The sequence below is a fragment of the Prionailurus viverrinus genome, chromosome F2 (genome assembly GCF_022837055.1).
Source record: "Prionailurus viverrinus isolate Anna chromosome F2, UM_Priviv_1.0, whole genome shotgun sequence".
In the NCBI taxonomy this organism is placed as follows: domain Eukaryota; kingdom Metazoa; phylum Chordata; class Mammalia; order Carnivora; family Felidae; genus Prionailurus; species Prionailurus viverrinus.
In genome coordinates this window covers 47,789,172-47,813,048 of record NC_062578.1, presented here as the reverse complement: position 1 = coordinate 47,813,048, position 23,877 = coordinate 47,789,172, and the positions used below count along the sequence as shown (strand labels likewise).

Below are 23,877 nucleotides of genomic sequence, written 5' to 3'. Positions count from 1 at the left end.
GATACAGAGTGGCCGACTATCCGTTCATACCCTTGTTGAGGGTGGGGAAGGGATGTGGAGGGTGCTGTCCCATCCCATCTCTATGTCCCAGGGGGCACTTTCCACAAATGGATTTAATAATCTACAGTTGATCCTTGAACAATGGGGGGGTTATGGGTACAGACCCCCATGCAGTCAAAAATCCACACATAACTTTTGACTCCCCAAAACATAACTGCTACTAGCCTATTGACCAGAAGCCTTACTGATAACATAGTCAATTAACTCCTATTTTGTATATATGTTATACACTGTATTCTTACAGTAAAGCAAGCTAGAGAAGAAAATGTAAGAAAGTCACAGGAAGAGAAAATACATTTACAGTATTGTAAATCTGCATATATGCAGACCCATGTAGTTCGAACCCATGTTGTTCAAGGATCATCTACATATATTCATAGATCCCATCATGTGGAGAGGCCCCCATATCAGTTGACCTTGTGTCTCACTAGCTTGGCATTCAAGCACTTGATTGTTTGGGACATAAGGGTTTTGTGCCTCATTGACCATGCTGCCCCAGGTCAATATGCCTGAGTGAGGGTCCAGGTGCTGATACCCGCCTCCCCGCACCAGGCGTGGTTCCTGCCCTAGAGACACGGGAGCCAGGGTTTGTGAGAGGGGAATGGGGAGGTGCCGAGCCCAAAGCCCTGTCCGAAAGCATCTTGGGTCTGCACGTGGGCTTCCTTACTTCTCTCCACTCACTTATTTCTTGGCCCTCACTTTCTTCTCACCGCCTCTCCTTCCTCACAACTGGAGCTGCAAACTCTAGTCCAAACGTTAAGTGCAATGGAAGGCAACTTCCTCTTCAGTGACAGATTGATCTCTTCTCTGCCCTCTAACCTTTTCAGTCTGGAGAAGAGTCCGTAGAAAAGATGATGTGATGCAGACCCCACACCGTCCATGCAATTCGGATCAGGGTGTGTGTGTTTTGTCGTTGTCATTGGCCCTGCCTCCAGCACAGAAGGCCATTAACCTAGAAAAAAGGGACTGAGTGTCAGCTACAGTAGGTGCCTCATGGGCCATCCAGACCTCCTGTGGGAATGGAGTTGGCCTGCAGGGGTTCTGTCTTCACCGTTTGTCCCTACGGACTAGCAATGGTCACGATACTCTCGAGTTTTGAGCCTGTTGCTCATGGCACCGATGGAGAGGTGGCTGGCAGCTGCCAAACAGATCAGGAACCTGCACTCCTGCACCTGCTGGAGCCAACCTGGCAATTTCCAGCAAATTTCCAAGACTAAGGCTCCTGTTTTCAGGGCATTGTCCTAATACCCCAACTCAACTGGATCCCCTCACAGCCTAGTCCAGGCACGGAGGGGGCATGCCCATTGAGGAGTCATCTGAGAGTTCTCTAAGTATGGGAGAGAGATCCCGAGAACTGTCTCTGGAAGAAATGTCGATACTTCACACGTGCCTCTCTTGGCTTGAGTATGCTCAGCACTCTTGTTTTTTGAGGTGGCTCTTCAGCTGCAAGAAAAACAAGAAAAAGAATATCGAGCCTTGTATTTCCCAAGGCAGCAGAGAATCAGCCAAATCTGCCTGAAATAGAAAGGTTTGTTGCGTAGTGAAAAGATGTTCAGGCCAAGGGTGTAACCAATGGTACATTAATGTCAGACAGGGTTCTCTACATTTGTTGTTGTTTTTTAAATGTTTATTTGGGGAGGGGGGAGGGGCAGAGGGAGAGAGAGAGAGAGAGAGAGAGAGAGAATCCCAAGCAGGCTCCATGCTTAGTGTGGACCAGGACTGGGGCTCGATCCCATGACCCTGAGATCATGACCTGAGCCGACATCAAGAGTCAGACACTCAACCGACTGAGCCCCCCAGGCACCCCAGGTTTCTCTACACTTGAATGCTGACCAAGACTTAGGTCTCGGGTGCTTGCTGCACTCGGTGCAAATGCGCCATGCACGGTCCCAGACATCCCTGGGGTTGCAACCAGTGAGAACATTCCATGGTGTGAAGCTAACCCCCTAAGGCAGCTCAGAAGGGGCAAGAGTCTCAGAGAGTCTTATTTCATGCCTTCTTTTCCCAGAACTATTCCAGGAAAGAGAAGGCATTTTAAGAGTTCTAGAGAGGATGGTGAAAATACTTCAAAATTCTGCCCAGCTCAGCCTGCCGACCCTTATTAAATACCAACAGCTACCACCAGTATATCATACACATGTAGACAGACAGATGGACAGGCTCTATCTTCCCAATACCAGTATTTAATCACTTTACTGAGCTGGCACTGAGTGTTCAATGGTGACTCAACACAGTACCAGGCACTACAGTCTTGAAGGTGTGTGTATGTTGGGAGAGTGGAGGTAGGAGTTATTAGCAAAGAAGTAAGCTCACAGTTCAGCTGGTAAGTTTTGTCCAGCACACTGAATACAATCACAGAGTAACCTACATCTATGTCCATGGCAGAGCAGACATCAAGTTCTTTCTTGAGTGGTGCAGGAGAGGTGTTTGCTACCCGGGAACAAGCTGGTAACATTTGCCTTTAGTGCCCTTTCAACATCTCCTTCTCTTTTGCTGCTTCTGGCTGATCAGAGGCCCCCCACTGTGTTTCCTAGAATTTGAGTCCCCCAAATTAACCCGTGCACCCCTTTAGCAGAGCTCAGAGAAGTGTGGGGATGGAGGACCCTGAGGAAAAAAGGTAGAGCATACTAAGAAACCAGAAACCCCACTCGGTGAATGTTTACTTGTAAGAATAGAGCCCCAGTGAATCTCTATGGGAGACCTTTTAGAAGGAGTTGGCTGTGGTCACCGGGGTGGGGGGGGGCGGGTGCTGTTCAGATCTTACCTTTTGAGAGCCCTGCTAGCTGATTGCCAGGCTCTGGCTGCAATCTTTGGAACCACCTTAGCATTTACTCTGAGGCCACATTCTCTGGGGCTGCTCCCAGTGACCGCACATGGTGGAGTGTTAGAACTGGGCCATTCCTGCCCCACAGATTCTTCCTGCAGGTGACCTATACTCGAGGACTCCTCAGGGGCCTGGCTGAGGCAGTCTGAAGCTCCTCTTACCCAAGCGTCCTTCCCTCCTTCCCTCCCCCCTTCTCTCTTCCCTCTTTCTTTCCTTCCTTTCTTTCCTTTCACAGGGGTTAGTCCACACGCTCTCCCTATCTCTCCCTGCTCACTACCCCTTTAGCCTTCACATGAGTTTCCCCAATAAATCTCTTGAATGTCTAATCCCATCCTGGCTTCTGCTTCTTGGACGACCTGAACTGACGCAGTGACCATCCCTTACCCATTCCTGTTGACCCTCAGTTCCATGGGCTCAGACACTCGAGTTGGCAGCCTTCCCAAAGTGAGTTTCACATTGGTGACTTTTCATTACATTGTACAAGAGCTCAGGGTAGGAGGGGTTATATTATGCCTTAGAACTGGGGTGATGACAGAACCCTGGCTCTCCCAGGATGAGCCCTTATTACTCTGCTGATGCCAGGCCACTATCACTTTGCACCTACATCACTGCCTCGGAGGGGAGACTACATCTAACCTGCCTCTTTGTCCCTAGCATGGGGCAAAGTAACGAACTGAATTAGCAGAGTGAAAGGCAAGAGCCAGGACAGGACCCTGTGGCCCTGACAACTGGTCATCCTCACCTACCTGACCAGAGTTCCATATGGGGGGGGGGGGGGGAATGGCGAGGCACACCCAGCACCCAGCACCTTGGCTGCCACCGGCCAAGGGAGGGACTGCCTCAGGACAGATGTGGAGACCAGCTACATCCTTTACAGGACCTACTCAGACCTGTGGGTCCACTTGACCACCCATGGAGGCCATGGAACATGGATCATGGCAAAAAGGCCTTGTGGCCCATTGCTAATCCCTCCAGAGCCTCCTCCCTCAGTTCCTCCCCCAGCCTCCTCTCCCCTGCCCTCTGGTCCCGGCATAGCGGCTGCTGGGAGTGCCACTGGGGTTGCAGCCATCAGAGAAGACTTTCTTGAGGCAAATTTTCAGCCAAGATTTGAAAGCTGTGTATGTAGACAGTGTGAAATGCAGAAGGATGTAGAAATGCTGGTCCACAGGAGAGCTAGCCCAGGGACGTGTGCCCTCGGGAGCGATGGACTGGGCGACACCAGGGACTACGAGGGACAGTATCGGCCGGTGACTTCTCTCACGTCATCTGTGGTCAGACCACTGACTGAAGGTTTTGCCGCGTGGATGTCGCACACACGGATTTCTTCCGTAGAAGTTTGTGGTGTCTTTTCCGTGTGAGTTAACAAATGCTGAGTCGACAAGACGCTGCGAGTGAAATCTTCTCCAAGTCATCACATTCAAAGGGGTCCTCTGGAGAATGAGACTTCTGCTTGGGGGAAAGAGATGAAAGCCCCTGGCCTCCCATCCTCCCTTCAGAGCTGAACCGGAAGCGCTGGTATCCCTCACTCACGCTGCCCCCTCCCTCCGACTTGCAAAGACCACCAATGACTATTTTAGGCCTCGCCATCTTGTGGCTTTGGGTTGTTCCAGGCAAGACTGGAGAGAAGCTAAAGCGAGAGCTGTATGCTGCTCTTTATTTTCAAGAGGGGTCATCATGTGACATCTCCCAGGCTGTGAGCATCCTGGTGACTCCAGATAAATAGAAACATTTGCGTTTAAAATATATATTCGGGTATCTAGGTTGTGTATATTTCACTGTCAGGAAACAGAAAAGCAAATCAGCATAGGTCTCTTCATCAGATTTAGTTGATTGATGCCTAAGAACTGTAAAACCCTACAAAGCTTCAAAGTATTAAGGCTTTCTAGAATAAATAACGTAGCTTCATTACTTACCTTACTGTGAAAGAAAGAAAGAAATGCTGCTTGTTCAGAGGCTCTCTGGAGTTGAGCGTGGATGATGGCTGAACAGCATGGTGGCCCAGTGGGAAGGCAGGCAGCTAATGAACACTGGAATCCTGAGTCCGGCTGTTTGCCTCTGAGCTGACAGATCCTAGTGACCTGGGAGTTTGGGGGCAAGAGACCATCATGATGGAACTGGAGTTTTAGCCATGTGGTTTCAGCCTCTGTAGGGGCTGGTACAAATGAACTAAAGAGCCAGAAAGTTCCTGTGATAACTTACATGGGGACGAGCGTGAGCGAGGCAGTGAGGAAGGTAAAAGCGTGTGGACAGGACCTACTCTCCCTGCCTTGAGGAGCCGGCCAAGAATAACCACCCTGGTGGCCCATCGTGGCACAGTGAAGGCGTCTTGATTTCTTCGGCCCTCTTCTCCTGTAACCATGGGGTGGAGCACAAGGCAGAGGACGTGCCTGCTGTGTTGAAGTCTAGGACCCGAAGGTGTCCAAAGGGGGCCTAGAATCTTCCCAAGGCCACACTGCGGCTTCTTTCCAACAAGGCAAAGAAGCCCCAACACCCACCTCACAGAAAGCACCAGACACTGTCATTTACTCTGACGTTATGAATATTTATTTTTTTCTCTTAAAAATGTACAAAAAATAAAATAACTGTATTTATAGTTTATAGATTCCCCTTCTCCCATTTACAAAACTATTAAGTTACATTTGCCTTTTTCTTTTGTTTAAAACACGAGAGCAAATTGTCCATCTTTCAATCTCCCTTGCTTGTTTTTAAGAAAGGGCCGTTCACAGAATTTGGCACAAACCCTCTGTTTCTGTTGCATTTTCCTAATTTTAAATAAGAAGGAAAATAAATGTTTGATTCATTTCACGCCTCGTAAGTTTCTGGGCTGGGACGTGCCTTAGTCTTTCAGGATCCAAGTCCAAGATGACATCTGACTGCGTTTTTCTGTTGGTTCCAATCTCCAGACACACATTAAGCCTAAGCAGTGTGGGTATGTGTAAGAAAAATACTTGTTTCACGTGTCCCTCATCTTACATGGATTTTTTTCAGAGAAGCATATTTGTTTAAGTGTAATAGATTGAAGGGACAAGAGAAGAGGCAAGTCTTCCTATCTTTCTAGAGTGTTTCTGCTCAGAAAATTGTGCTCATCGAAGCCCTGCTGACATACATCCAAGCTAGACCATGGACACTCTGAGAATGCAGAGGGGGCAGGAGAAAGATGGGGGGCAGATCAGATGGGAGGTGATGCTCTCTCTGCACCACCCTTCGGTGGCACTGGCCTCACATTCTTTGTTCTGGTAGGTGGGGGTCACCACGGTGATGGCTCAGGGACTGGAAACAAATGCAAAGGCGTCTCTGATCATCCTCTGCCTTGGGGAAGACCAGCAAACATTTCCCCAAAGAGACTAGAGAAAAAAGGGTAGGGTAACTTGTGTCAGACGCCCCAAATCTTATCTTTTCCCTACTCTGGAGTCTCTGCCCCAGCCCAACAGTATCTGCCGTTTCGTCTGCCAGTCACGTTCCAATCCACCTCTGAGGCAAGGAGCACGCGAAGTGCAGAGTACGTCATAGATTTTCAACACTGAATCTGTCCGTCACAGAACAGAGCTTCATCAGGACCCAGGAGGGTCCCCACGCTGCTGGTCCAGGGCATGGCAGCCAGAGCGGGGGAGGAGGGAACAGATGGGAGCAGAACTGAATCCGGGATGCAAACCTTTGGCACCACAGGAAGGGATAACGTGTCCAGAAGACACAGAAAGGTGCCCCGTTACCATCACCCGGACATCTTCCTCGGCGCGGCACCCGCTCTCCATTCCATCCAAATCGTCTGTAGCCTCAAGGAGAAACAGCTGGGCTGGAAGCAGCCCTTCTGTCCTGCTCTGGGCGTCAGGGGCAGGTGGGGTGCGAGGCAGGGAGCCCTTGGAGAGAGAACTCCCTGGGTGAGACGTCAAAGTGCTTTACAAACAAATCTGGGCCCTTACATAGAACCTGCCCTAGTGCAGGACCTGGGGCTGGGGACGTGTCTGGCTACCTGAAGGCCAGTGCTTCAACCCACAAGGGCGAACGCAAACCCCCAGGCCACCTACCTGTCCCTTCAGAGAGAACAGCGGCCCAGGATGGTTCATGATTTCGCGAGTGTTTAGGGAAGCATTTTTTCTACTCTTCGTCTCCCAGAGCATGTACGGGAGGACCAGGCCTTCTCTCTCCCAGTCCTCCTCCAGGGGCTGCCCTTCGGAAGAGCCAGGAGGCTCTGGGGGCACCCCCTCCCCCCGTCCCCCCGAATCCAGCAGCCCGGAGCAGAGGTGGCCACGGGAAGCAGCCCCCCGGCCTGTGAATTCGGAGCTAAGCTGTTGGCATCACTCTCAGAACCGCAGCTGGGCTTTTGGGGGAGCCACGTGAGATGAAAGACGCACTTGTCAACTGTCAGGCACTGCACAGAGGCCCGGTCCTCATGATCACCAAGTTCTGCAGTGGCCCCAGCACGGGGTCCAGCCGCAAGCCCCCTGCGGTCTGTCCGGAAAGCTCACCGAAGCTGGAGGAGCTGGGGCCTCAGACAATCCGACCTTTCCCGCCGGAAAGCACATCACCGGGAGGCAAGCCTGGCGGCCCACAGGGCGGGCGTGCCCGCTGGCACCCCTGCAGTCACCGGATAGCCCGAAGGCCGCTTCCCTGTCCCGGCGCGTCCCCTGCAAACCTCTCGCAGAAAGCGGAGCCTCAGCTACGCGTCTCCCCTAGGCCAGCGGCAGTAAACATGCCCACGTACCGCAGGTAAAATATATTATTGCCATATTATAAACACTATGTACATAATAGCCAGGCGTACCTTCTGGGTTACTAATTACACGGTAGCCGAATGTCTTCCTGTACAAGGCCTGGCGGCCACTCGCTGGAAACCCCCAGACGTGTTTAGCAGGACGGCCTTCCCCAGAGACACCTGAAGGCTTGTGACCAGGACGCGGGTGTCCACCTCTGACCCCGCCCGACGGCGGCAGCGGGCGGCAGCTCGTTCTGACCAGCCGCTCAGGGCAAGCGGAGGTGAGGCGTTCTCGGGCTCTTCGGGGTGAACAGATTGGCTGTGTTTCCCTTGAAAGGTGAGGGGGGGCTCTGGACGGTCTCACCTGGGGCCAGCAGTGTCCTGCAGAATCCTGGCAGGCCTGGACCCCGGGGCTCCAGAAACAGGTGGACAATAAATAAGTGTCTGACAGGCCCAGCGCGCCTTCCTGAGGGGCTCAGGATTTAGCTCCAGCAGGAGCCAGGGGATGGGCCAGACACACTGATAAGGGACGGGGCTCTGTGCCTCGCCCGGCTCCCAGCACAGTCTGTAACAGCGGTTGGGGGGTGGGGGGTGGGGGGTGGGGGGGGCAGGGCTCTGGGCTCTGGGCCGGGGCTTCCACCTCTCCCAGGGAGGAATGCACCGAGGGCCCCTGCTGAGGGGACGCCGAGACCAGGGCTCAGATTTCCATGAGTGTGATCTTGAAGCCTTCCACCATGCTCTCCATGTTGAGAATGAAGGTGTCCTCATTCGAGTAGTGCTCAATGATGTTGTCGTCCATGTTCACCAAGATGCTGCCGGGGAGGAGGGTGGGGGGTAAGAAACAAAGATGCCATCAACAGCAAGCGGTGGGCAAGGGCGGACCCAGGCTGGGGGCTCCCCTAGCCATTCTTTGGCAAGGGAGGCTGGGAAGGGTGGAGGAGAGAGGAGGTAAGGCAGGAAAAGAAGACCCTCATAATATTTTCTTCCTGCAGAAACCAGTCTGAAGAACCCAAAGCCTCGATTGGTCAGAACTAACCTCACGACTCCTTATTAAACAGGTCTCCGGAGGCATCCAACCCAACCCTCTTGCTTTATAGATTAGAAAACTATGGCTCAGAGAGATGAGCTGGAAATCACACAGTAAGCTAGTGACAGAGCCGGGTCCTACACGTGTCCCCCGTTTGCATTAAACCATACTGCCTCTTGAAAATACACTTTAAAAAAGTACTCCAGAGGCACCTGGGTGGCTCAGTCAGTTAAGCATCCAACTCTTGATTTCAGCTCAGGTCATGAGCTCATGGTTCGTGAGTTCAAGCCCCACATCAGGCTCGGTGCTGACAGGGCGGAGACTGCTTGGGATTCTCTCTCTGTTCCTCCCCTGCTTGTGGTCTCTCTCTCTCTCTCTCTCTCAAAAAAAAAAAAAAAAAAAAAAAAAAAAAAGTACTCCATAGTCAGAGGAAGAGAAAGATGAAGAACTGTGGCTACCCCATTGGGAATGTAATGTGTTTCAGGGTTTCAGAGACCTTGTGTTTACTCTTCACAGCAGTCTTGAAGGTAGGCGTGACCATCACCACCTTGCAAATGAGAAGATTGAGTGCAGGGAAGGTCAATCAGCTCCCCAAGGTCATCCAGCTGGTTCGTGGCTGAGCTAGATCAGAAATTGGCTTTGCCTGGCTCTGAAGCTCGCCCTTCACCATGTGTGACCTATGGTCAACTATCCCATGTGGATTTAGTTTTAAGAGAACCAACAACCTCTAGGGTCTCTCCATCATTTGGAAATCAGATCTCAGTTTGCCATCAAAGAACTGACTCATTTGACAGCTATGTGTCATCTGGCAAGTTTAGGAGCCTCAGTTTATTCTGCAAAAATAAGAAAAACAACTCCTCTCTAGACGGTTGTCGTAAGGATTAAAGTTTTTAGCGCAGGGCTTAACATGGCGCTCGATGGAAGTGAAACATTATCGCCGTCAGACTGTATGTCTGCACTGAGGATTTCTGCTCGGCAGTAAGACCTTGAGACACCACTCACATCTCATCCTCAAAGGAATACACTCAGCCTATTGCACTGACTGTGAGGAAAACTGTAACATACAGTTAAGGGAGCATCCCAACAGGGCTCCAGTGGAAAAGGTCTCCCATTTGACTCCTGCTCTACCCAGAGACCCATCACTCAGAAAGCCTGAGCATCTCAGCAAATCAATCTCCTTTATGACAGAGGCTCAGAGAAGAGTTTAAAGACCCTTTTTCTTTAGGAAAAAGTTATTTTCTGTAAAAAAATAACTCCAGAAGCTGACTCGGTGGAAACGCTCTCCTGGGACTAAATCCAGCTCCCGCAGCCTCTACTCTTAGACCCTCATACGCAGGAAGCCCTAGGAAGGCTGGGGGGTGGTGGTGTGGGGAGGAATAACAGAGCAGTGTATATAAAGCACTTGCAGGGGGCCCAGAACCTACTGAACGCCTCATAAATGAGTTATTGTTCTTAACGCTGAGAATAAGCAGGTCCGACGGTCATTTAGATCATTTTGTTAATATTCACCTCAGAAGAATTTGCTATACCCTGAGCGCTTCTGGTTCTTCATGTGTCACCCTGAAACCAACCCCAGAGTAGCATGTGATTCTTTACACACTCCACACTTGGCAGAGCTGACTTTGCCACTCTCCCCAGTGTCCTCACCCCTTCCAGACCCTTCTATTCCACCACTCTGACATTGCAATAGGACATCTCAGGCGGCATCATGACAATGCACTGTCTCCCTCCCTCCCTATCTTATTAAAGATCTTCAAAATGCACTGCGTTTGCAAGCTGCTCAGCAATCCTTTGTAAGGATGACACACAGTTTTTACAAAAGGTGGAAACAGAACTAACAAAAGGCAGACACCATTTTTTTTTTTAAAGGGACTGTGTAGACTTCTCTGATTTGGAAGTCAGTTTAAGTTGTTTCTTTCTTACCCTTTTTTGCTTTTCTTGTAAAGCTTTGCGATCTTCTCCACAGGCAGTCCGTATTTCTCAGATATCTGTAACACCAATAACAGAAAGGCAGATGAGCATGGAAGGGGAGGCTAAGCAGAGGCAGGAGAGAAACCTCCGCTCTCAGTCTCGTGGAGATTCTCCTGGGTGCCCGTATCCTTCACTCAGGAGTCAAGCTCCCAATGTGCCTCAGCTGCAAGGCTCTCCTGTGCCTAAACCTTGAGTCATTCAACGAAAGATTCAGCCACGTGGTAATTTAATCTACAATCAAGGTATCATCTCAGATTAGCCGGAAAGAAAATGGACCCCGGCCCCAATGTCGGGTTAAATAAGTAGCCACATAGAAAAAATTCAACAAGTTAAGCTGGATCCCTTCTCTACTTCTGACATCAGAATAAATTTCAGATAGAGCAAAGATTTACACGTGAAGGCTGAAACCATAAAAGTATAAGAAGAAACCACGGGTCAGTTCTTTGTATTGATGTCATCTTCAAGGAGGGAAGATCATTCCAATGAAGACATGAAACCTGAAGAAACAAGGTCAAAAGGTTGATCAAACAACAGAGAATTACAAATACCGGTAGAGCAAAATCCACCATAAGAAGCGGAAGACAGACAATATACTATGAAACTTTCTTGTCAATGGGAAAAGGAAGAACCCAGCGTGAAGAAGTAACTCCCAGAGAAAAGCTCAAGAGGACAGTAAGTGCATGAAAAAATGTACCACCTCACTCCTCACTTTCAAATTTCAAATTAAACCAGTAGGATGGAATTTTATGTTATCAGGCTCACAGAAATTGGAAGAATGATAATATGGTGTCAGCTAGAGTGTGAAAAACGTCAAATCTCGTATTCCATAGGTGGAGAATAACAAGCTCGAGCTTTTTGGAGGGAAATGTAAGAAAAGCTCTTTAAATTTAAAAAGCATATTTCCCACATATTCCACCGCTAGTAACTTGGTCTACGGAAATACGCCCAGACGTACGCAAAGCTTTTCAAAGCATCGTTGTTCACAATAGAGAAAACCGTATATAACAAGCACTCATTAAGCATGTTTTGGTATCTTCACAGTCGAAAGCCATCCAGTCATTTAAAAATGTGACAAGCCTATATGAAAAATAAAGTCCTTACCACACGAAGGGGAAAAAGCCAACAACTTGCAAAACAGTATATATGGTGTGACCCCATTCGTGTTTTTAAAGAAATAAGTATGTAAGGAAATAGAAAATATGTGAAGGACCTGCCAATCTATTAATCTATTAACAGCGGCTACCCTGGGAGAATGGACAGAAACGAGACTCTTTTACTTTTCACTTTGTACCATTCTGTAGTGGCTTGCCCTCCCCCCGTCCTCCTTTTGACAATGATTGTGATTCACTTTTACAAATATAAAGCAATCATAGTTTGGAGATGGCTTCTGGAGAGACCTACCCTCAATGTCTGTCATGCCTTCTCTGTCCCAAATCCGATCCACCAGCCTCTTCTGAGCCCAGCGGCTGGGGGGGACTCACAGCCAGCTAGGATAAGTGAGTTCTGGGACAGGGGCAGCTGGACAGTGGAACAGGGGCTCTGAAAAGAGGCTGAGGAGCCCTAGGGCACAGGCAGACAGCTCTGCATCCCCGGAAGAGCTTATCCCACGTACAAGCACACATTCCCACCTCTTCCCCTCCACTTGGCACAGGAAGGACTCCTCACCCCCAGAATAAGCCCAGAGGAGAAAAGAAGGCTGAGAGGGCAACAGGAGCCTGGGGAACCAGCAGCCTGCCTGCCACTCGTCACTGCTCCATCACTGATGGGACCGCCCTGTGCCCACAGCAGAGCCTAAATGTGCCCAGTATGTAAAATGACATGGCCTGGGGGCAGTGGAGAGGATGAACGGTGCTTGTGTTGTAGGCATCCATTTGAACAGAACATTAAAAAAAACACTTATGAAGATTGCACACACATGCAAAATTCTGATCCAAAAATACGATTACTGGACTAAACACATTCTAAAGTTCAGTAAATGAACTGAAAGATTGGTAGTCAATACAGCAAACCAATAGTATTAGGAAAGATCAATTAGAAAAACAAGTTCAAAAGCAGAGCAAAGACATGGAGCATAGAGGAACTCGTGAACAAAAAAGGCAGCTTTAAAAAACAAAAGCGAACAGAGAGATTTGAAGAACAGAGGTAGGCCACAGAAGATGTGACTATCCAGGGTCCCAGACAGAGAAAAAGGAACTGATGGAGAAGAGGAAATAATTAAACCAATAATAGAAGAAAGACCCAGGTTTTTGGATAAAGCGGGGGGCTCCTGAATCCCGGGAGAGATCAACGAGGAAAGACACGCATCTGGCCATTCTGAACAAAGTGCCGGATCTCCAAAGGGTAATAAAAACATTCTGAAACCTTCCAGAACAAGTTACCACCCCCCCCCCCTCCAAAAAAAGGAACAGAAGAATAAACCTGGCTTCGGTCTTCCCATCTGCAACTTTAGAAACCAAAGGATAGCGGAGTAACCTCTCTAGACTACTGAAAAAAAAGAACTTCACCCCAAGAACCTTGTACACCAATAAGCTATGCCTCAGGCATCAGGGTGAAAAAAAAAATGGTATCGAGGAAATGCGAAAGTTCAGAGAACATTTCGCCCAAATACTCCAGGAGGAACATACCCACAAAAGAACGTTATCTAAACAGAAAATGCATCAGAAGAGAGGTTTCAGCCAGGTGAAGGGGGAAGACAACAAACCACTAGCATTGTGCCATAAATAAATTTTTAAATGTATACAAACACGCTCTCTCCATCTATCTATATTACATTGATATATACTTAACTACAGATAGACAGTTATCAGGATGTAACTGTGTGCGGGTGTTTACATAGTTAGATGGAATGGGGGTGCAGAATAAGGGCCAAAGAAAGATTCTCGAAGTAAAAAGGACACACTGAGGGAGCAAATCTCATCGTTTGTTAGAGTGAAAGCATCAAACTATCTCAGCAACACCAAGAAGTCGGGGGTCTGTGGGGACGGAGGGGTGAGCACCCCCGACGCACTCTGGCTAAGCAAGAGAAGGCGGCAGGAGAGGGAGAAACCAAAGCTCTCACGGCCTCGCCTCGTGCTGGGGGGAGCTACACAGCGTTGGTGCAAAACATAGCTGGAATTTCATCTTCCAATCACAGAGAAATGAGGAGGGACCGAAATAACTGAGGAAACGTAAACAGTAACTTTCCAGAAAAGGTGGAAAACAGCAAGTTAATAAGTCTGCCAAGCAGAAGAGACAGCAAGAGGAAACTGCAAAGTAAAATCAATAATAAAGAAAAATACAGACGACAGAAAAATCCAGTCTATCCGTCATTATACCAAATGAGAACGAACTGCCTTTTTCCATCGAAAGCCAGAGTGTCAGCGTAGGGAAAAAAAGAAAAGTTAAAAGAAGGACGAGAAAGAAAGAGAACCAGCTGGATGTTTAGCAGAAAAACACCGGAGGCAAAGGCTAAAGAGGGGATGGCCGGAGGGCTAGCAAACAAAGGAGAGCAGGGGTGAGGACATTTGTAGACAACAAGGTGAGCGTTAGGGTTGATGAGGTTGCACAGGATATTATGCAATGATAAAAAACACAGTGTAGGAAAAGGTGTGGCGATCTTAAACTTGAGGCCTCCAACAGCACAGCACTTGAGCACCAAGTACAAGATGGTGGGCAGATTTGAAAGAAAAACAAGTATCGTGGGAGACTTCACCACACGAACAAGCACAGTACTGTAGGAGGACAGCAGTCGCCCATACTCCCGGTTTGCTTTTAGAGTTAGACACACCTAAGGCAAGTAAGAACAAAGGAATAATATTGTCGCTATGCTAGATTTAATATTTCATATACACCACACACACACACATCTCCTAAAGAGAATCTATCATGTGTTGGGTCACAAAGATAAGCCGAATTACATCAGAGTTCATTAGAAATGCAAAATTCAAAGTTGCCACACATGCTTAATTATTTGGAAGTAGGGCAGTCCCCTTTTATCCATAAGGATACACTCCAAGATCCCAGTGAATGCCTGAAACCTCAGACAGTAACAAACCCTGTATGTATACACCCACCCACCCACCCACCCACACACACAATGTTTTTTTCGTACACATACATACCTATGAGAAAGTTTAATCTATAAATTAGGCACAGTTAGAGATTGATAACTAATAATAAAACAAAAAAAATTATTACAATATACTGTAATAAAAGTTATGTGCATGTGGTCTCTCTCCAAAATATCTTACTGTATTGGACACACCCTTCTTTTTGTGATAACGTGAGCTGATAAGATGCCTACGTGACGAGATGAAGCGACACGAATGAGCTGAGCGTCAGGCTATTGACCCTCCAAAGATCATCAGGGGATCATCTGCTTCTGGACTACGTCTGACCACAGGTAAGTGACACCGCGGAAAAGCGAAACTGGGAATAAGGGGGCCCCAGAACCCTGGCTGTGTAACAGCTCAGCACCCCTTCCTCAGACTCTCCAGTTCCTTTAGCAACCGTCTGGGGAAGATGCTATGTGATAGCTATCTAAAGAAGCTCTAACAGCAGCAAGTTTCTTTGAGCATCGTCATGCTATTTCCAAAGCGGTGAGATAGTCTGAATAAGGTAGGATGGGCGCAGATTTTGTCACGCCTCCCCAGGCTCAATACCCTTGCCCTTTGGGAGAATTTCTACTTCCTTCCTCTCGTCTTCCCAAGCCCGGCACCTGCGCTATCTGCCGGGTCCTGGCGTCCACACCTGCACATGCCAACCGAGAAAGAAACGCTGACGTGCGCTGGTTCGCACCCAGAGCAGAGCGCTGCGAGTGGAGACTTGCTGAGGGATGGAGGTGTGGCCGTTGCTCAGGAGTGAGCTCACCGTGGCCCCCACCCAGTCAACAGAGCTGGTGCACAGAACCAATGCTGGAGGAGCGGGTCCCCTGGGCATCGTTCCTGGAGCCGCCACTCCCTGAGCACTTCCGGGTTGGTCTCAGCCAGCGCTCCCTAACCTAGGGTCTGCAGATGCCCGGAGGACGCACATGAACTGGGGTGGGGAAAGCGTACATCTTTATTTTCGCTAACCTTGGACTTCAATTTAACCTTCCCTTCAGTCAGGAACATACAATAGTCTTAGCGGTAACTGAGTTTTGTTACCAATGGAAGTCACAGATATTCTCACGTCATATTAGAATTACGGCACAGATCTCGAAATATCAATTACGTTCATCCATCTGACTTAGAAAGTACAGTAGTTTTAAGTCCCACCCATAGATCATGTTAGTGCATGAATAAGGAGAGCATATATTCCCGTAGCACAAATATTTTTCATTAAGGACCTCAATGTGATCGATAGAATTGGTTTCCTTTGTAATCCTGTGTTTTTTATTTTGTACATTGAAAAACTTTATTCAGAGCAGGGTCCATAGACTTCATCACACTACCAGAGACGTGCCACAGCACAAAAAGGGAAGAATTTCTGATCAGCATTCCCTACGTGAGAACTTGCTGTCGGCTGGACCATGTGTTATTTGTACCTGATTATTATTCTGACCTGCTTGGCCTGAAAGGGTTTTTTTTTTTTTTTTTAACTTTGGTTGGTGTCGTTTGGAACTTCTTTTTAAAATAAAATAGGGACATGCTTCTACCCAACACCATCAGACTCCTATCTGTAAGTTCCTCTCTTGTGAAAGAAAAGTGATTCTGATTCTTGGTCTTTTCAGAGGTTTGACTCCCAATGCCCCAGAGCAGGAATGCAAGTACCTCGGCTCACAAATCAGTGGATAACGATCAGAACTAGGCAATTTGCATAAAACCAGCACAATTCCAGTCTGGACTTGGGTCTGCTGGGAGTGGCGGCAGCAGCTAGCATTTATTGAGTAGTTACTAAGTGCCTATCATAGGGGCACATAACACTCTGATCCAACAGACGCATCATTACAGTAAATAGGTACCTTTTCTGAGCCCTGTTGGTCAGGTGAGGCAACTCGAGCTGACAGTCATTAAATAATTTGCCCTGCTAATAAGTGGCAGAGACGGGTTTCAAAGGTAAGAATCTGGCAGTCTGGTTTCAGATTCTGAACTCTTAGAGAAAATGGGCATACGTGAGACTGAAGGGCAAATGTCTGCCCTCCACACAACTGTCACAGGCAGAGGGAGTGGCAGCTTGATAATACGCCACAGTGACACAGCGTCCTCTGCCTCCATGCCAGGCGAGGAAGCGTGTTTTGGCAAATTCAGAAACCCTGGAAAGAAGTGGGACTGTGCAAGATACCATGTGGAAGAAGCTGGCCATCTGTCAGTGGGTTATAGAAGGATTGATTCCTTCTGCCCAGGCCCTGGGTGATATCACCCCTAAGCCCTGCTCTCTATGCGAGGAAAAGACGTGCTGCACGATAGTTCTCTTGAAGGCAGCAGTTAGTAAGAGTGCTTGCTTTTTAATGTGTGCTTTTCAATTTACCTGCAACAGTGATCCACTTCTTTTTTTCTTAATTTTATTCTTTTCATGTTTGTTTATTTTTGAGAGAGAGAGAGAGAGAGAGAGCATGAGTGAGGGAGGGGCACAGGGAGGGGGAAACACAGAATCCAAAGCAGGCTCCAGGCTCCAAGCTGCCAGCACAGAGCCTGACGTGGGGCTCAAAATCACGAGCCGTGAGATCGTGACCTGAGCCAAAGTTGGACGCTTAACCTACTGAGCCACCTGGGAGCCCCCACGATGATCCACTTCTATGATTTTTAAAAACCCATCATTAATATTTTTAAAGACCCCAAAGACTTCCTTTACACCCAGGAGGATTCTAGATCTTGGACATATCTCATCAATGTGTTATTGGTTGGTTGCCTGATGAGCTGTAATTTTTAGATTTTTACTTTGTAGAGTATTATCTTTGCCCAGAAACCTCAGGTATGTGACAGACAGAACTTAGAGACTCCCACTTTTTTCCACCAATGTAGGACTCAGTCTGCCTTGTCTAGAGACATCCAACAGGACAGCCTGGTCTGGAAGGCAGTGACTTCTATTTGGGGTTATAAACTATTCAGTGTGGGTTCTAAGAAACACATTTAAAAAGGAGGAGACTCTGGCTTGCAAACACTTCCTCGGTGGCTGCATTCGACCTATCAAGAGAATCAGGAAGCAGTGGCGTTTATCGCCATGCATGAACAACTCAGTTGAATTGAAGAGGGTGCCACCAGGTCCACTGAACAACCCCTTCCCTTGTGTGCATCAGCCAACTGAACAACAGAGAACATCCCTACCCCTTTCTCTAGCCCCTTTGGCTTGGAGGAATTTCAATCCACCTCCCTACCCTGTAGTACTTACAGTTATCCTCTATCTATCTATCTATCTATCTATCTATCTATCTATCTATCTAATCTATCATCTATCTATAGAGTATTTCTATGTGTTACTTTTAGGTGCCATGTATGTGGCCTCATTTAATCTTCAGCACAACTCTACATCTCATTTTATATCATTATCCTTATAACGATGGCCCACGTTATTATTATTCTTATTTCAGAAATTATGAAACTGGGGTACAGAGAAGTTGAGTAACTTGCCCAAAGTCACATCACTCAAATGTGTCAGGGCCAGTTTGAACCTGACTATGTGGGGTCAACCCCTACACATAGTACTTTTGCTTGATGGTTTATTATTGCCTCCTTTTCTTTCCTTCAGTTGTTGTGAGCTATGATTTGGAAAGTTTATTCTTCTGGAAGTAGCTTTTCATGTGTGGACATCTAATTGGATGTAAGACACTCAAGGGCTTAAGTCGGCGTCACCACTCTGTGGAGCTATCAGCCCTTGGGAGACCCCCTTTCTGGGCCTCGGTCTCCACCTCTGTAAGATGGTGATGATGCCAAGTTCCCAGGGGGTATTGCAAGGACCAAATAAAGCAATGCATGTGAAACCATGCCACCCACAGCACTCAGCATGATGGCCTGTATATAGCAGGCGCTCAGTTCAGTCAAATATTTATGCTCAAGGATCTGGGGATACACAGAAGACGCAAAGTCCCTGTGCTCGTGAGCTTTACACTCTATTGGGGAGGAGAAAAAAAATAAACGTCTAGCAAATGTTAAATACGTCAAATATGGAGTAAAACAATCCATGGTAAGGGAACAGCGATAGAAAAGCCATTTCTGTAGGAGGTATGGCCAGGCCCATCTCAGCAAGGGCCATGTAAGCAGAGACCCGAGGGATATAAGAGAGTGAGCCTTCAGATCTTGATCTCACGGTCTTGTGAGTTCGAGCCCCACGTGGGCTCTGCACTGACAGCAGGAAGCCTGCTTGAGATCCTCCTTCTTTCTCTGTTCTTCCTCTGCTCACACTCTCTCTCAAAATAAATAAATGGACTTAAAAAAAAGAGAGAGTGAGTGAGCGTTGTCCACACGGAGTAAGAACACTCCTGACAGAAGGAGCAACAGGTGCAAAGGCCCTGAGGTATGAGTAGGCCTTAGGGGACTCAGAGACCAGCAAGGAGGCTACGCAGCTGAAGATTCATTTGTTGGATTACTAAGTAAAATCACTGGGAAAAACCAAAGAACTTTAAAAACTCATGTCAACTCCACTACCACCATCATCATCACAAAATCTCTGTCCATAATCAGGTTTAAGACCTAATTGTAAGAATAAAGAAGCCTGGGGCGCCTGGGTGGCTCAGTCGGTTAAGCGTCCGACTTCAGCCAGGTCACGATCTCGCGGTCCGTGAGTTCGAGCCCCGCGTCAGGCTCTGGGCTGATGGCTCAGAGCCTGGAGCCTGCTTCCAATTCTGTGTCTCCCTCTCTCTCTGCCCCTCCCCCGTTCATGCTCTGTCTCTCTCTGTCTCAAAAATAAATAAATGTTAAAAATAAATAAATAAATAAATAAATAAAGAATAAAGCAGCCAAAGTGAATCACCGAAGTTACACAGATGGCTTAGTTGACATGATACCAAATATGCAGATGAAAAGAGAAATATTCTATTTTATCCAAGTGACACCAAGTATGGGGGCATTCAGTAACATCTGCTGACAGAGAACTAATTTTTTCTATCCAGGTGTCTACATCTGTATGTGTAATGATATTATGGCATTGAAATGAACGTGTGGGAGATTCAGGACGAGTAAAAGAATTATCCGCTCCTGAAGAAAAGCGACCCAATATGACACAGGTTGAACAATAATTCCATTCTTCTTTGTTGTGATCAAGAGTTCTTTCTAAGATAGTGAGAGGTCAAGGGCAGTACAAACAAACAGAACAATTTTCCAAGGTAGGCACTGTCCACAGTTTACAAGGAAGGAAACAAAAGACTCTGAGTGCCATGTGTGACACCACACAGTCATGACAGGCGCCCAGTCACTCATGTTTGCCAATCGTTTTTTCCTCTGCGTGCACTACTCTCCCCCATACCCCCAGCCAAGCAAAGCAAGGAATGTGTAATGAACTCCCCTGTGAGATATCAGAAGTTCAAACTCTCCTATGGTGGGGGGGAGGGTTGGCAGAGGTTACTCAGTGGGTGAAAACAAAAGTTCAAATAAAAACTTGCACATGAATGTTCACAGCAGCACTATTCCAAACAGCCAGAGGGTGGAAAAAACTCCAAAAATCGATCAGCTGATGAATTTGGAAAAACAAAATATGGTATATCCATACAACGGAATATTATTCGGCCATCAAAAAGAATGGAGTCCTAATTATACTACACCATGTTTGAAACATTATGCTGAGTGTGAGAAACCAGCCACAAAAGACCACATATTGTATGATTCCACTTAGAGATTCCACTATCCTATACATTTTAACGTTTTGCCTCACAACCCAAGATGCTGTTCCAATGTAGCCATTTTGCAGACCCACACATGAGTTGGGACGGTCCCCTGGCAGTGTCTCCATCACCATAGAAAACCCAGATCCTCTATAACACAGTTGTACTCAAAAAACAAAAACAAAAGAAAACAAAACAAAAACAAAGTGGCAGTGAGAAATCATATTCAAAGTAGAGTCATATTAAAGTCATATTCAGATGGATAAAATATAAAATAACTTTTCCTGAGCCCAGGTTCCACCATGATCGACTAAATTAGGGATGAGAAGGGAGGGAGGGACTTCAGATATCTCTTACCTCCGATATATACACATACATCACCTTAGATAACCTCCGATAGTAACCTCAGATATATACGTGAGGTCATATTTTTATTTTGGATTTCACTATCACAGCTCGCAAGACACTTCCTAATTGTTTTTGTTCTGTGCATATTTGGAAGTTAGACGTATCTAATTTGGTTTCATGCAGAGACAAATGGAAACTCACAGATTAACCTTCCTGTACGGCAATCTTACTCTGATTAGCCTTAAATTGACAGGAATTGGCAGTTTGTCTAAAGTTTCCTTCTCCTTAAGATGCCCTGACAGTGATGGAGGTCAGATCAGTGTTTCCCTAAATCTGTTTTTTTTTTTTTTTTTTTTTCTTTATAAAGCTCATTCTGGAGCCATCTGGAAGGCTGCATTTTAACGAACGGACTCCAGCTCAGGAGAACACAAGCAGGTTTCCCAGAGGCTGACGGGTCCCCCTGCTTACCGCTTCCATCAGGCCCTTCACCGTGGGGGATTTCAACATCAAAGCGTCGAACACGTCGTCCGTCTCCTTCCGCACGTACAAAAGCACTGAAAGAGAAGCAGAGGCGAGGCGGTGACCCAGGAGCCCACACAGCTGCCACCACTCCCGGCCACTTCCTGACACACACCTGCCAGAGGCTGACAGTATCTGCGAGGTCGCGGACCCCGGACCCTGATGACTCCTACAAAGGTGACTGATGCACCTCCACAGATGACCAGCAGCCGGGGGGCCAAGGCCCCTCGATGGGGTATACTGACAACTAGGCTACACTTAGCAGGCTGTGATGCTGTCCCACACTATTCACAGTGGATTTCTCCAGGTGGGTCCATGATACATCTCCTTCTGTGACCTCTGACTCCTATGTATTCATCTGATCATTCAACAAATATTGCAAATCCCCTGAGGCTGTGTGCTACGGAGCTGAGGTGCAGCCCTGAATTAAGGCATGGTCTGCCCTTAAGGAATCTGTAGTCACTTAGGGAGGCAGGAATTTGAGGCATTCCTCAAATAAGCAGATAGCCATCCGGGGTTGGATGAGTTCAGAAGGAAAAAGACATGAGAGAGTGCTTACAGGGCCTGGGCTTTTCCCGGAGGCGGGGAGGTGGGGGGAGAGGGCAGGGAGAGCAACTCCAGCCAGACAGACCAGCATGTGCAAAGGCCCGGGAGGGAGCCGGTGCCTGTCAGAGGCAAGCCGAGGGAGAAGAGGAGGACGTGGAGTATGACAGGCCTGGCTTTGACCCCAGTTCAGCCTCCTGTGGGGCTCTGCTCACTTACCCTCTCCAAGTGTTGATTTTCCCTGGAAAACGGGGATAATAATGTTGCCGTGAGACTTAAATGAATAGCACGTGGGGCGCTTAGCACCGTGCCCGGCACCCAGCGAGCACCGGTCCACCCTCGGCACATGCCGCAATGAAGCATCTGTCGCGGTTCTAGTTTCCTCAGTGGAGGTAAGCCCAGCTTTGTGTTCACTTGTCTATAACGGAACAGTCCCAGTTTGCTGATGCGCTGACTAGGAGAGATGGTCGGGACCCCAGACACCATCAGAGAGAAGACACTCTGTCACGGCAGACCCTTCCCTACACCCACTACCCTGGGGCGTGGCCCAGAAACACTGGGGACCTCATTCCGATGTGACCCTCCACCCCCCTGAGCTGACTGCGCTTTCTCTCTCCTTCTTCCAATGATGTGGTTTCTGGCTCTAACTTCAGACGGAGGGACAAGGCCAAGACTGAAGCCCCCTGCACCTGGCTATTCCAGGAAGAACGTACAGTGAAGAAACCCTGCTGAGGGGCGCCTGGGTGACTCAGTTGAGCGTCCGACTCGATGTCAGCTCAGGTCATGATCTCATGGTTTGTGAGTTCAAGCCCCCACACCAGAGCTCTGTCTCTCTCTCTCTCTCTTTGCCCCTCCCACGCACTCTCTCAAAATAAAGAAATAAACTTTAAAAAAGAAAAAGAAAAAAGAAACTCTGCTGAGCCTCTGACCATAGTCAAGAGAGCTACAGTCACCACCAGAAAGAATGAAGTTGGAGCCAGAAAATGAAACCCACTCTAACTCAAACTCCTGCCCCTTCTTCCCACCCCTCCCCAGTCCCCAAGGACGTCATTAAAGCTGCTTGCTTTATAAAGGCAGAGTCTACGTGAATGCACATGGGTTCTGCCTACATTTTCTTTCTGTAGACAGCAGATGTTCAGTTTGTGCACGACAAAAAAGAAAAAAAAACAACCCTGAAGTATTGCAAAGTTTCTTCTCTTTACCAAGTATAAAAATAAACTACCAATTAAATAAACACATTGAGCGTGTCTCCAAAGATGTCAAAACTTAGTCCTTTGGAAGGAATATTTGATAGTTTCCATTTCAGCTAAAATGATCTGGTGACCTAACGGCAATGTAAGAGGACTCAGCGTCAGCAGTACAATGAGAAACAATTAGACCACAGGTCCCCCCCCACCCCCCAGGTACAACTAGATGAGGAAAATTCAATTTTAAAATATGGCGGCTGTTACAGCGAACCTTCTGTAACTTCTTCCTGCAGCCACCAACAGAAAAATGTACTTTCCAGCAGGCTGACACTAAGGAAACCCCAAACATATTCTATTAAAATGAGTACTGCTTCCATTGGGTTTACAAACTTCTTTTAAAATCATTGTCTTTGAAAGAGCATGGCTGATACTCTTGCCCCAAGTGTCACCGTAAGGGGTTAAAGGCGGGATGGAGGCGTGTTGATGGGCTGTGGGAGAAACAGGGTCGTGCCACCGTCCCCCGCCCCCCCCCCCTCGGCTGGGCATGCTGACAGTCACACAGGGCACGCTGGGCTCACAGCACACCCCCACAGCCTGCCCCAGGGCGTCCGCTTCTGTCACTGTGCATCTGAGGGAGGACACTCAAATAATCAACTCCATTAACGACAGCATTAAGGACCATCTTGCATCCCAGACACCACAGGAGAGGCAGACGGCCACAGGGGCAGGCTCCAAGTGACTCCCACGGAGCCACCCGGAGAAGTAGCTACCAAGGCAGAACAACAAAGAATGGCATTGGTGATAATTACGATCATTTTCTCTCCTGGAGAACTTCCAAGGAATAAACAATAGCAACCATCACTGACCCTGATTCCTCCTGTTTGTGAAAGACCAGCTCAGACTGGGAGCTCCAGGCGAGGGGCTCAGTAACTCCACTGTCCTTTTTCCAAAGAAAAGCCACTCCCAGGAGAACATTTCTCTATTGCTGGTGGG

General features: G+C 47.9%; 1 protein-coding gene across 6 annotated transcripts in view; it reads right to left on the bottom strand.

Annotated features, from left to right (window-relative positions):
• Positions 1–5,405: 5,405 nt before the first annotated feature.
• GRHL2 (grainyhead like transcription factor 2) overlaps positions 5,406–23,877 on the bottom strand; it is a 172,806-nt gene continuing 154,334 nt past the window's right edge. For all 6 annotated transcript variants that reach the window (XM_047842321.1, XM_047842318.1, XM_047842316.1 and 3 more), the window contains exons 14-16: positions 21,104–21,189; positions 10,528–10,592; positions 5,406–8,389 (exon numbers count right to left, since the gene is read on the bottom strand). In XM_047842321.1, the coding sequence (XP_047698277.1) occupies positions 8,275–8,389; positions 10,528–10,592; positions 21,104–21,189 (266 nt within the window). In that variant the 3' untranslated portion in view covers positions 5,406–8,274. The remainder of the gene's footprint in view (positions 8,390–10,527; positions 10,593–21,103; positions 21,190–23,877) is intronic.